Here is a 14,424-nt window from a genome sequence, read left to right as displayed (position 1 = left end):
CTTCTGGCCAATGGTGGGTCTAAAATTACATAAGATCAACTGTGAACAACTCTCAACAGTTCACAGGTAATTCTGGACAGACAACAAATGCAGGCTTTGCCAGTGACATCCTGTATGGGAATAACAGAAATGTGATCTACAACCTCAAATACAGGCTTGATCATGTGTTTGCCTGTGAGTGCTGAGGATTATGGACATTTTTTGCAGTGTTTCTCTTTGCAAAAATATTCTAGAAACCTCCTGCCACAACCATCAGAAAGGAATCCAGAATCCTCCTGCATAAATAGTTGGGTTTCTGTGGTTACTGTTCTTCACCAGATATTTCTGAGTCCTTGAAAACACTTTGAATCCCTTCTACCACTGTTACAGTATCTATCTTGAGAAAGCAGTATTTATTTGGAGATACAGGCCCTTTGAGAATGCAGGGTGACTTGGACAGTTTGGGTGAGTGGGCAAATGTATGGCAGATGCAGTTTAATGTCGATAAATGTGAGGTTATCCACTTTGGTGGCAAGAACAGGAAGGCAGATTACTATCTAAATGGAGTCAAGTTAGGAAAAGGGGAAGTACAACGAGATCTAGGTGTTCTTGTACATCAGTCAATGAAAGCAAGCATGCAGGTACAACAGGCAGTGAAGAAAGCTAATGGCATGCTGGCCTTTATAACGAGGAATTGAGTTTAGGAGTAAAGAGGTTCTTCTGCAGCTGTACAGGGCCCTGGTGAGATCCCACCTGGAGTATTGTGTGCAGATTTGGTCTCCAAATTTGAGGAAGGACATTCTTGCTATTGAGGGAGTACAGCGTAGGTTCACAAGTTTAATTCCCGGAATGGCGGGAATGTCATATGTTGAAAGATTGGAGCAACTGGGCTTGTATACACTGGAATTTAGAAGGATGAGAGGGGGTCTGATTGAAACATATAAGATTATTAAGGGATTGGACACGCTGGAGACAGGAAGCATGTTCCTGCTGGTGGCTGAGTCCAGAACTAGAGGCCACAGTTTAAGAATAAGGGGTAGGCCATTTAGAACAGAGATGCGGAAAAACTTTTTCACCCAGAGAGTGGTGGATATGTGGAATGCTCTGCCCCAGAAGGCAGTGGAGGCCAAGACTCTGGATACATTCAAGAGAGAGTTAGATAGAGCTCTTATAGATAGTGGGGTCAAGGGATATGGGGAGAGGGCAGGAACGGGGTACTGATTGTGTAAGATCAGCCATGATCACATGAATGGCGGTGCTGGCTAGAAGGGCCGAATGGCCTACTCCTGCACCTATTGTCTATTGTCTATTATGCCCACTGAGCCACGTTGCCCAGCAACCCACCGATATAACCCCAGCCTAATTACACGACAATTTACAATGAACAATTAATCTACTAACTGGTACGTTTGGACTGTGGGAGGAGATCTGAGCACGCGAATGAAGCCAATATGCACACAGGAAAAACGTACAAACTTCCTTTCGGAGAATGCTGGAATCAAACTCCGAACTCTGACACCCCGAGCTGTAATAGCATCATGCTAACCACTGTGCTATCGGGGAGCCCCAGCATGACCCTTTACGAGCTGGGCTCTGAAACAGCAGCTGCAAGGTTATGTGTTGGCACTCAGGAGATCTTGCAATAGATGATTTGTATATAACTTAATATGTGTGTTGAAACTAAATGTGCAGAAAATACTATGAAATCCAACAGCACATTTCTGGGAATCTGACAATTGAAGATTGTGACCTTTTTCTCACCTTTTAAAAGCAACATTACGTTCGAACTCTGAAACAACACTCTTTTAATTCCACTAAAAACTGCAAGTCCATTCAATATTAAAAGCGGTATATAGCTACAATTCAACACTTACTCAGTGAAATGTAGTAAAGCTTTGGAATGGGAAAGCAAATTACCTTTTTTTTGAAAGCAAGAACTGGAAGGACCACCAGCCACCTTGGGCAAAATTTGGCACTTCTGATTTCCAGCAGAATGTGCTAGCAATTTGTACAGTATTATGGTCTGTCAGCAAAATGGCACCCATACCAAACGAGTAATGAGCCCATTCAGGAATACAGTTAGTCCTCTTTATAGCTTCAAATGCCAGAATGTAAAATTCAACATTGTAACCGTATTACACTTTCTGTGTTGCAAGCTCATTTTAAAAAAGTTTATCTTCTTTCAAATTGCCTTGGGTCCATAATCCATTGCATAAAGTGTGTTGTAAAATCCAAAGTGTAGATGTTCTCAAATAATGCCAAGTTCAGCTAGAGAAGCATAACTTTAAATGCACTACCTTTAAATGTACGATGCTGCTTTAAATTGTCACAATGTGTTCTCTATTTGTTTCTAGTGAGATCACAAAATGCAAACTGGAAACCCAATAACTAATCCTCTTAGGGCCTTGATTTTAAACAGACTCGTAGTTTTTTACTGTTAAATAGAGAATGGCCAGTAGAAGATGATTTCTTTGCTACAAAACTGTATTTTTAAAATGGCACTTAAATATTAGTAGTATATACCCTTTAACCAGCCTGAATATTCAGGTGATAAGTGCCAATCAAAGACATTTAATCATCCTTTACAGTTTTTAACTGGAAGTACAAAATAGTGCAGTTGACTTCAATAACTGATGAGCACCACAATGTTGATGAAGAAGATATTTGGCACCTGTTGCTTAAAAAAAGAAAAAAAAAATACTCGCTAAAAAAAAACTACTGGCTAATCTGATCTGTACTTGGGTTCCCTCTTTGTGTTGTTCCATTGTCAGCCCCAGTGCTCTCTCCAAAGTGAAGAGCTCTTACTGTCTGGGGATTAGTTGCCAAAATAACATGAGTTGAATTTTGAAAGATTACTGTTTAAGAAGATTCCTTTATTAAATCTTCTTTGTAATGCAGGTTGAAGTTATAATTCAAGTCTAGCCACCAAATATGCTGAGCTGTAGATAGTTGGTGACCATCCATTTGCTCACTGTGATGTGGCTTCTTGAAATTATAGCTCTGTTATTCTTTCTGTACTTCGAGTGGTCTTGAGAATATGTAGTTGGATGTTGATAATCAGATTATACGAGTTACCTTTATGCTATCTTCAGCCATTAATGTAGTGTTTCCTTGACAGCTTCGTCCCAGTGCAACAGTGTATGATCTCGCCAGAAACTTCCATTTGGAAGTTTCTTTATTTGAAAGACTGGTAAAAGTCAACGTTCCATTTGTGCGACTGGATTATCAGGTGAGAATGAGTGAAGTGTATGCCAAACAATTTCATGACCAAAAAAAAATATTGAATATTGTTATGATGTTTTTTTAAAACAATTGAAAAACTGGCATTTTCTATCCACAACCTGAAAGTGAAAGGCCATCTTTAAGGTTTTAGGCAATACTAAGCCAAAAGAAAACATCTTTGGTAATTTTTCAAGGATTGGTTCTTTATTAGAACATTATAAATAAGGGCACCTGGAGACTATTCGGCCCTTCGCACTAACTATGATACAAATTAAGATCATAATAGATCTTTCATTTCTTCACAATTTCCCTGCAATAATCCATACCATTGACTTCTTTAGCATCTGAAGATCTATTAATCTCCTCTCTTAAAGTCAATGACTGAATCTCTACAGCCTTGTTGGTTAGATAATTCTAATGATTCATAACCGTTCTCTATGAATAAATTTCTTTTTGAGTCACTCCTGGCAAGCCAACTCCATATTTTGAGATTCTGACTCTGGTTTGTGATACCCTATCCTGGAGAAACATTGACTCTGCATCTGTACAAGTTAAATTTTAGTGATATCATCTCTCATTGTCCACTCAGTTTCTTTAGGCAACAAGCCCATCTTAGCAATCAATATAGTAAAGTTTCATTGCATTCCCTTGATTGCTAGTATTTCCTTCCTCAGGTAGAGAGGCAGGACCTGTTCATATTATTCTAGATATGATCTCATCAGGGCATTATTTCATGGTAGCAACACTGTACTTCCTGTGGTTTCATACCTATGAAATGTTCTTACAGTAAAGACTAGTGTACTGTTGACCTTTCCAACTGCTTGATATACTCTCATGTTAACTTTCAGTGGTTCATGAACAAGAGCACTCAGATCCTCCTTTTAATTTCTCAACATATTAAAAATATTCATTTTCTATTTTAATGGAGCAATACGAACACAAACAATATACCCTTCTGTTTTGAGGTTTAAAGGGTTGTCATGCTGCTACATTAATTTAAAATGAATACTAATATTGCATTTGTTAGTGATGATCTAGTCCTTGTCCTCATCAATTATTCCATACTGCAGTGGGTATAAGGAATAACTTTCCCATGGTCTCCATATCTACAGCACAGATTTCAGCCAAATGCTATCACTATACATTCAGATGGCACAGCTCTGGAACAAAACCAAAGACCAACTACACCACTGAGAGTGCATTAAGTTCCTGAGTTGGCTTGATCGTCTCCTATACTGATGGTTGCTCTACCAATCTAGCACAAGAATGACTTGGCTACATATAACAAAGTGAAATGTTTCACTGTGGCTGATGTTTTGCAGTCCACCCCTCCCTTCCTATGCCTTTTCTGAGCAGCTCCTAGATTACTTCCAGTTAGAACATCCACATACTACTCTCATTGATGACAACTTCCCACAGCTCCTTGCCAACTTCAAATTTGACTCAATCATGGTGTCTTAGTCACTGCTATGTAGGACCCAAGTCCCCAATTCACCAGCCAAAGTCACCTCACCCATGACATCAACTTCTCCACCAATTGACATGCTTCCTATTTAACTTGTAATACCCATCTGCCCTTTATTGTATGAGCCCTGCTCTATGTGAAAAGTTATCAGTCGGGCTAAGTAATACATTATTTTACAAGGAAAGATTGAGAAGCTCGAATTCTGTCCGCCTCAGTTTGCCAGTGTGATGTGATTGAAGCAGACAAGATATCAGAACACATCCTTTCTTACCATTGAGATTAAATTGGTCCGCATTTGCTGGCCTCATTCCCCGTCATTTTGATTTGAACAATAGTATTAACATTTTACCTTTTGTGAGTTATCTCATAGAGCACTGTATAGAAGGAGATGACAAGAACCCCAATTTATGTTACAACCAGATTATCCATGATCTTATTGAGCAGCAGAACCTACCTGAGATGCCAAATGGTCTACTTTTACTCCTACTTCATACATATATTTATAATGAAGGGTTAACTCTTTCTTTTCAGCATCGTATGAGACCAGAAATTGCTGAGCTTTTAACTCCTCACATCTACGAGCACCTGGAGAATCACCCATCTGTAATGGATTATGAAAACATTAAGGTATATTTTTTATATTAGCGGATACGTATTTAGGGCAATGAAATGAGTGAAAATGAACAGCGTTTACTGTTAAACTTCAATGATTTATTGATTCACTGACTAACTATTACAAAAACTTTAGTTAGGGAATAATGGGGTGTCTTCTCACGTCAGTCACTGGGAAATCAAAGAAGTATATTTAAAATAAAATACACAATCCTGCAGCTGGTTGTCCTAGATTTGACACGGTCTCCTACACACAAAATCATAAATTAGTCCATATTGCAGTGGGTATAAGGATCAATCATTAAAATAAGTGCAGCCACCTATATTTTTGATGCTTGGTGATTAAAGCTGACTTGTTTAAAAACTTGCCTGGAGTTGCTTTCCCCTGGTTTCCATATCTAAAACACAGATTTCAGTCTGACGCTACCACAATAAAGTCAGATGGCCTAGCTCTGGTATAGAACCAAAGACCAACAACACATTATGCTCTGGTGTCAGCTTGATCCTCTCCTATACTGATGGTTGCTCTTCCAATTTAGCACTGTAGGAAGGAAAGATTGAAAGGCTAGACTTCTGTCTGTCTCAGTTTGCAAGTGTGATGTGATTGCAGCAGACAAGATATCAGAACACATCTTTTCCTTACCTTTTTCCCTAAAAACTTACTTTCAATTGAGATTAAGTTCAATGGTCTGCATTTGTTGGTCGCATTCCCCATCCATTTTATTCGAACAATAGTGTAACATTTTACCTCTTGCGAGTTGTCTGGTAGAGCACTGTATAGAAAGAGACTAGAAGAACACCAATTGATGTTACAACCAAATTAGCTACAATCTTACCGGACAGCAGAACAGCAAATCATCTCAAGGAATATAACCAGCAGGAGACTCTTATTGAAAAATCCGGAAATACTGACTTGAAATTGTCACAAACACTATTTCAATGCTGAAACAGGCCAACACTTGCTGACCCTGACACATAATACACAAACCCAACTTCTGCCATCTCCATTGAGATCCTGTCACTAAGTACATCTTTCCCTCCACTGCATTCCCCCCTCCACTTTCTGGAGGGATCACTATGTGACCCTTTTGGACACTTTCCCTACCTCGCTGATCTCCCTACTGGCACTTGTCACATTTGTACGGATAACAGGCAGGACAAACAAGAGTCGGGATAGACAGGAGATGTTGCTTACATGGATTTTCAGAAAGCTTTTGACAAGGTGCTACACGTGAGGCTGCTTAACTAGAGCCCATGGTGTTACAGGAAAGATAGAAGAATAACTGACTGGTAGGAGGCAAAGAGTGGGAATAAAGAGGACATTTTCTGTTTGGCTGCCGGTGACTTCTGGTGTTCTGCAGGGGTTGGTGTTGGGACAGCTTCTTTTCACATTAAATATCAGATTTCGATGATGAAATTGATGGCCAAATTTGTGGATGATACGAAGATCAGCGGAGGAGCAGGTAGTCTGCAGAGGACTTGAGCGGAATGGGCTAATGGACAAAGAAGTGGTAGATGGCAAACAGTGCAGGGAAATGTATGGTCATGCACTTTAGCAGAGGGAATAAAGGTGTAGACTATTTTCTAAATGTGGAGAAAATTCAAAGATCAGAGGTGCAGAGGGACTTGCAGATTGAGTTGGTGGTAAGGAAGGCAAATACAAAGTTGGCATTCATTGCGAGAGGACTAGAATATAAAAGCAATGATGTAATGCCGAGGCTTCATAGGTCATTGGTAAGACTGCACTTGGAGTATTCTTGGGCCCCTTATCTAAAAAAAGATGTGCTGGCCATTGGAGAGGGTCCAGAAGAGGTACATGAGGATAATTACAAGAATGAAAGGGTTAGCATGACAAATATTTGATGGCTCTGGGCCTGTACTCACTGGAGTTCAGTAGAATGAAGGGAAATCTTGTTGAAACCTATCGAATTTTAAAAGGCCTAGTTAGAGTGGAGTTGGCAAGACATTTCCTATAGTCAGGACTAGAGGGCCCAGCCTCAGAACAAAGGGATGTCCATTTAGAACAGAGATGACGAGGAATTTCTTTAGCCAGAGGATAGTGAATCTCTGGAATTCATTGCCTTAGACAGCTGTGGAGGCCAAGTCAATGAGTATGTTTAAAGTGGAGGTTGATAGTTCTTGATTGGTCATCTTGTTAAAAGTTACGGGGAGAAAAGGAGAATAGGACTTGGAGGGATAATAAATCAGCCATGATGGAATGGTGGAGAAGACTCAATGGGCCTAGAGGTCTAATTCTGCTTCTATGTTTTATGGTCTTAAGTGCGACACCTGCTCCTACACCTCCTTCCTTACCAACATTCAGGGCTTCAAGCAGTCCTTCCAGGTGATGCAACACTTCACCTGCAAGTGTATTAGGGTCATCTATGGTACCAGGTGCTCCCAGTGTAGCCCTCTCTACCTCTGTGACACCCGACACAGATTGGGGGATCACTTCATTCTATCCGACACGAAAGGCGGGATCTTTCAGTGGCAACCCATTTCCAATACAGTGTATCCTCCACTGCAATGAGAGTGGTGCGTGGCCAAGTGGTTAAGGTGCTGGAATGCCCCCTTCCATTCCAGTCCTGATAAAGAGTCTCAGACGGAAATACTGACTGTTTATTCCCCTCCACAGATGCTGCCTGTCTTGCTAAGTTCCTCCAGCATTTTGTACATGTTACACATAATGTACAAGTTCATTAATTTGACCTAACTTGTGTACCTAATTATATAGCCAGAACAGTTCAATTTCAGCTAAGAAAATGCTATTGAACACTTGGTAGCCTGGGTTGTAATGGAATTAACTAACCCTCAAACTTTGAGTGTGTCACACTTCTGCTAAAAGTTATTTGGATAAATAGACAAGTTTATAATTGTCCAGTTCAGGTTAAGCTATACAGAACTATTTTAGTTGATCATGATAACCTTTACGTTACTTTTTAACCTCTCTTCTCTCTCCACAATTTTTCCGTAGGGGATTTCAACAAATCTGTTCTTTGTAGAACATGATTTCCCTGAGGAAGAAATCCGGGAAGGCAAAAGCCATCAGAATCAGCACGAAGCTGCTTTTGTTGTTGCACTCTGTCATTATCTTATCTGCCAGGATTACTTGCCTTCTCAGATCACAATCCTCACCACCTACACAGGGCAACTCTTCTGTCTACGCAAAATGATGCCTTCTGAGAAGTATGCTGGTGTGAAGGTTCACGTGGTCGACAAATATCAGGGAGAGGAGAATGACATCATTCTTCTTTCTCTGGTGAGAAGCAATGAATCGGGCAAAATTGGATTTTTGCAAATAGCAAATAGGGTCTGTGTGGCACTATCAAGGGCCAAGAAAGGTCTTTACTGCATAGGAAACATGAGTATTTTAGCAAATGTTCCTCTATGGAGCAAAATAATGCATACCTTGCGTGCAAGAGGCAATATTGGTCGTGCGCTATTGCTCTCTTGCCAGAACCACCCCAAAACACAGACCTTAGTGTCTAAAAAGGAGGATTTCAGCAAGGTGCCTGAGGGAGGCTGTTCCCTGCCGTGTGAGTACAGGCTGGACTGTGGTCATGTTTGCACAAGGGCATGCCATCCATATGATGTGGACCACAAGAAATACGATTGTCTGAAACCATGTCAGAAAGTGATTTGTGAAATTGGGCATAGATGTACAAAGCCATGCTATAAGAAATGTGGCAAGTGTGAAGTAAAGGTGGAGAAGTTAATTCCTAAATGTGGACACTTGCAGGAAGTGCCTTGTTATAAGAACCCAGCAGATTTTTGCTGCAAAAAACCTTGTTCAAAAATACTTTACTGTGGACATAATTGTACTGTGACCTGTGGAGAGAAATGTGCAACATGCAAGGAGAAAGTTCCAATAACCTTAAAGTGTGGTCATGTCCAGGAAGTCGAATGTTACATAAAGGAAGCTGCAAAGATTGGGAACTGTGTTCCTTGCAAACAAAAATGTAATGCTATCTTGGACTGTGATCATAACTGTCCTGGTTCCTGTCACCTTTGCTATGAAGGTCGCTTTCATGAAAGTTGTAAACAACCATGCAAGCGTTTGCTCATTTGCTCTCATGAGTGCATGGAGCCCTGCACAAACCAGTGCCCTCCATGTCAAAAGCCCTGTGAAAACCTGTGCAAGCACAGCAAATGCAGGAAGAAGTGTGGCGCTTCATGTACTCCGTGTGTAGAGCCTTGTGAGTGGGCTTGTAAGCATTACAAATGCCGAAAGCTCTGCTCAGAGCCATGTGACAGGCAACCTTGCAATGAGCCTTGCAAAAAACTGCTGAAATGTAGGCATCCTTGTGTCGGACTCTGTGGTGAACCCTGCCCGGGTAAATGTCGCGATTGTGACCGCGCTGATCTCACTGAAATTTTTTTTGGTACTGAGGAAGAACCTGATGCCAGGTTTGTTCAACTGGAAGACTGTCACCATGTTTTTGAGGTAACTGGTTTTGACCATTACATGAATGATGATGAGGAGGAAGGCAGTGATAGAGTTATAAAGCTAAAAAGCTGTCCAAAATGCCAAACTCCCATCAGGAAGAGTCTGCGTTATGGAGCAATGATAAAAAAGAGCCTCTGCGAAATTGAAAAAGTGAAGAAGCTTGTTCATGGGGATGTAGAAACAATCAAGCAATCTGCAGCAGCTTTGATAGTTCAACTGAAGACATGCTCCATCATAGCTGAACAGTTTCCAAGTCTGTATAAAGACTTGCTCTCTTCATTGCAGTCATCTGTAATGTCACTATATAGTCTTTCTGTCATTGAAAATAAAATTTCATTTCTTTGCAGACTTGGTAAACTTAAAAGGCAAGAGATAGCATTAGATTTCTCCATGAAAGAAAAGTTTAATACTAAATTATATGAGTATCTAAATTGGATAGGCAAACGTCGAGAAAGATTTACAGAACAGGAGCTTAATGACCTGCAAAGTGAAATTCAAAGGCTTACATTCCTTGTTGACCTCTACGTTCGGTGCAGTAAGGCATCAGGGAAAAAATTGGACTCTTCAACAGAACAGACTGTTGCACGTGTGCAGCACATCCTGGAAGGCACAAAAAAATTTACCAACGAGGATGAAAAGTTAGTTAAAGAAAACATGGAAAAATTAAAGTTGGCTCTGCCCGAAACTGCCCTTGGCATTTCTGAAACAGAGCGAGTAATGATAATTAAGGCAATGGGCCTTCGTCAAGGTCATTGGTACAAGTGTCCAAATGGTCATGTCTATGTTATCACAGAATGTGGAGGTGCAATGGAAAAAAGCAAATGCCCAGATTGCAATGCAGTGATTGGGGGTGCCAACCATACTTTGGAGCTTAGCAACCAAGTGGCTACAGAAATGGATGGAGCTCAATATCCTGTCTGGTCAAATACTGCAAACAATATGTTGAATTATGAAGAACTTGCAGAATTTTTTTGAGTAAGCAAGAGTTCTCATTCATTCCTATGCATAAAATCTTGGCGTGTTTATGGAATCTTGTGACTTTGCAGAACTTTGATGATGCTGTTGTAAGGCATGAATATCAGGCTTCATTTTATCCAGGGGCTGTGCCGTGTATTTTATCCTTTGCAAATTGAAAGCAAAATTAATTAGGTTGAATTACAATATGTTTTGGATTAAGTTTGTATTGTGTCTTGAAACAATTGCATTTTGGTATAATTAAATATCAGTCATATATTTAAAATGTTTTAATCTAGAAATAATTTGGAGTTTGTATGTATTACAGTCAATGTTGATCTGTAAATCCAAAACAAATTAAGAGTAGGTGGATCATTGTTTTTTTCACTTTGTACTCTAATTTTATGTTTTGCTTTTACTTGTCATTAAAATGCAGCTTTCATAGTTTATTTTTCCTCTGGAAGGTAATTGACTAGTTTATTGCTAAAATGCACACTTGGAAAACTGAGGGACTAACTAGGTTTGTATAGTTGATTTTGTCCTTTACAAATGAATGTCACTGTCCCTCCTACTGATGGTAAATTTGCAGCCATCATCCACAGGAACCAGGAAACTCTCAGGAAATTTCAATCTAAGTATAATCCTAACCTGAATTGGAGATTCAGGAGAAGCCTGGGGAAATCCCAGTCAGGAAAAGCCATGCTCCCGCCATTCTTTGGGATATTTGGGCAGCATGCTGTATGCCGAGCCTCCTCTTCACCTAGAAGTAGGTGAAGTAAATCTGTCAGTGAACGTGGTGACAAGGAAGCAATGTTGGTTGCGCAGTGAACCAACAAAGATGAACTTTTTTCATCTGAATTATACTTGGACTTTCTTTAAACGAGCAAGTTTCTTCATGAATAAATTCTTGAAAATTACCATATCAAAAGAACAAAAATTGGGAATACCAGGAGGCTCCCAGCTTGTGGAGTTTTAAGTTATTGTGCGAATGACAGACCCTACTTTCTACAAATCTCTTTTCGCACATCTTTTGAGTCCATCTAGTGACTGGAAGGCCAAAAGATCTCCTGGCTGAGTTGCTGAACACCTCAGGCTTGCCTCGTGGTTGATCATCTGAAGTCTGCAAACGTTGCACCTTGATGTTTAATCTAGGAGTAATAGGCCAATGCTATATTAAGTCAGTTGAGTTAAATATATAAAGAGTAGGCACCAACCCAGTCGATGAGATAATTATATAAAGAGCTGCAATATGCAACGCTTCAGGAATATTTATAAAGAAATTGGACAAACATTGTTTAGGGAAATATGCACCTATTGAAGTGCTAGTACATCTCTAGAGTTTGAGTATTAATGTTTGTAACCCTAGGATATGGTTTCCTTTCAAAACCTTGGCTGTCGTTAACAAACCATTCAAGGAGATACTGCAGCAACATTGTAGAAAATGGTTTTCTTCTGTCAATGTTAATCTTCATCCCACAAAGTGAAGAATCTGGTTTGTTCCGATTATTGTCTGTTTGTATGAATGATTTCTAATCACTTTTTTGTGGTTTTAATGTAAAGTTATTAACTTTTAGCAGATTTTGTTTTGCCATAGATAATTTTGTTAGAAATCTTAAAGCCGTTTGTCAGATTAAACAATTAATTACAGAATTGCTTGTGCCCAATATTCAATGTCCCTCAAAAATGCAAACAAATAAAATAACTTTAATAAAACTTCTTAAAGTAAGTGAAAAGAATGCTAAATTAATATTGGTTTCAAAAAATGGTATCAATGAAAGAAAAGTAATATTTTGCATTGAGGTGTCAACTGCCTTGTGGATAAAAGCCAGACGTGCTCCATGTGTGCCAATCTTTATTGGCTCAGTTTGGTCCTAATATATTGACCATCTGAAATTCAGTACAGTTAGCATGTATTATCAAATAGTATTCATCATCAAATATGCAACAATGCAAAGCAATGTTATACTCCCTTATATTTTTATGATAAAACAGTGAAACAGCTTTTACAGGACATTTAAAAAAACAAGTAATCAGTAGCTTAGTCCGAAGAATTTCTTTAAGGAGAGCTCAGGTGAGCTTGAAAGCGGATCTGCTGGGAAGCCCTTGTTACCATTGCAGTGGGAATCATTTGGTACCAATAGGATGGTTCAGACTGTGGAACACAAGAGTATTTAATCTGTATGTGCAGGCAAAACTTAGCAAAGCAAACCAAAATGGTGTCATCAGTTAATAACTCATCAGGGTGATTGATAAGTTTGTGGCCTAAGGTAGAAGGAGATGAGTTATTAACTTAAAACTTTCTGGATAATCAGTCAAAGAGCTGACCTGCATGTGCATGTAACGAGAGCTGCATAACTCATCTCCTTCTACCATAGGCCACAAACTTATCAATCACCCCTACTGTGGACACTTTCTGGAGGCCCAAGATCCGTATGCTCCACGACCGCTGGACTAAGTGTGTAAATGTAGGAGGGGACTATGTTGAAAAATAAATGTGCTAGGTTTTCTAAAATTGACTCCTACCTTAGGCCACGAACTTATCAATCACCCCTTGTATATCTAAAAGGAAAGTATAATGTACCATGTAACACTGATCCAGGGCTCCAATTTTCTATGAATCCAACAGAGAAATTGGAGGAAGAGACATCAATTCCTCAGACTACCACAATGCGTTAAGAGCTGAGACTGGACTCTACTCACTGTTTGCTTGCTCGCTATGGCCAGATCACCATGACCAGCACATTAAAGACTGGCCTAGTCAGGATACCCCAGAACAGTCTTCACTTAAGCAGGTAAAAGATGTTCTGAATCACTGCTTTGCTTTGGCCTTCCTCCCAGACCTACTTTTGTTCGAGGTAGGCACATGTTCACTCAGCGGTCACTTTATTAGGTACACCTGCTCATTAACACAAATATCTAATCAGCCAATCATGTGGCAGCAACTCAGTGCACAGTCAAGAGATTCAGTTGTTGTTCAGACCAAACATCAAAATGGGGAAGAAATGTCATGGAAATGACTTTGACAGTGGAATAATTGTTGGTGCCAGGCAAGGTGGTTTGAGCATCTTGGAAATTGATGATCTCCTGGGATGTTCACACACAAAATTTCTAGAGTTTACAGAAGGTGGTGGGAAAAAAAAACAAAAACATTACGTCAGCAGCAATTCTGTGGGCAAAAATGCCATGTTAATCAAAGGTCAGAGGAGAATGACCGGACTCTTTCAACAGGGAAGGTGATGGTAATTCAAATAATGAGGTGTTACAACAGTGGTGTGCAGAAGACCATCTCTGAATACACAACACATTGAAGTGGAAGGTCCCCAACAGCAGAAGACCACAAATGCACACTCAGTGGCCACTATATTAGGTACAGGGGATAGCTCATAAAGTGGCCACTGAGTGTATATTAAGTGGAGGAATTTTGCCAGTTAAAAACAAAGCTCAGTGATTTGAATGAGCAAATATATTCTCTGTGGAAGAAAATAGCGCTTTTAGTTTGTTCTGAATGGATAGACTACTGTTCTTTTTCAATGGGCATTCTAACAGATTTTGTACTATTTTTCATTTTCCACTATTTCTTGTATAGTAATGTCTATGGGACTACTGAGAGACTGGACCAGTGACCATGTTCTCCCCTGGAATCCTGTGTTATACAAAGGGGCTTGCTGTAGCTCCACACAAGAAGACCCTTCCATAAATCCTGCCCACATCTCACCCTAGCCTGAATCTGTAATAAGCCTTAGAC

General features: G+C 39.9%; 1 protein-coding gene across 4 annotated transcripts in view; it reads left to right on the top strand.

Moving 5' to 3' along the window:
• Positions 1 to 12,415, top strand: part of znfx1 (zinc finger, NFX1-type containing 1) — a 56,950-nt gene extending 44,535 nt beyond the window's left edge. For all 4 annotated transcript variants that reach the window (XM_073061614.1, XM_073061611.1, XM_073061613.1 and 1 more), the window contains 3 exons: positions 3,098 to 3,208; positions 5,198 to 5,293; positions 8,253 to 12,415. In XM_073061614.1, coding sequence (XP_072917715.1) covers positions 3,098 to 3,208; positions 5,198 to 5,293; positions 8,253 to 10,700 — 2,655 coding nt within the window. In that variant the 3' untranslated portion in view covers positions 10,701 to 12,415. The remainder of the gene's footprint in view (positions 1 to 3,097; positions 3,209 to 5,197; positions 5,294 to 8,252) is intronic.
• The last annotated feature ends 2,009 nt before the right edge of the window (positions 12,416 to 14,424 follow it).

The sequence above is a fragment of the Hemitrygon akajei genome, chromosome 11 (assembly GCF_048418815.1).
Source record: "Hemitrygon akajei chromosome 11, sHemAka1.3, whole genome shotgun sequence".
NCBI lineage: Eukaryota > Metazoa > Chordata > Chondrichthyes > Myliobatiformes > Dasyatidae > Hemitrygon > Hemitrygon akajei.
Note: the sequence above shows the minus strand (reverse complement) of the source record. Positions and strands in the feature narration are given on the sequence as shown.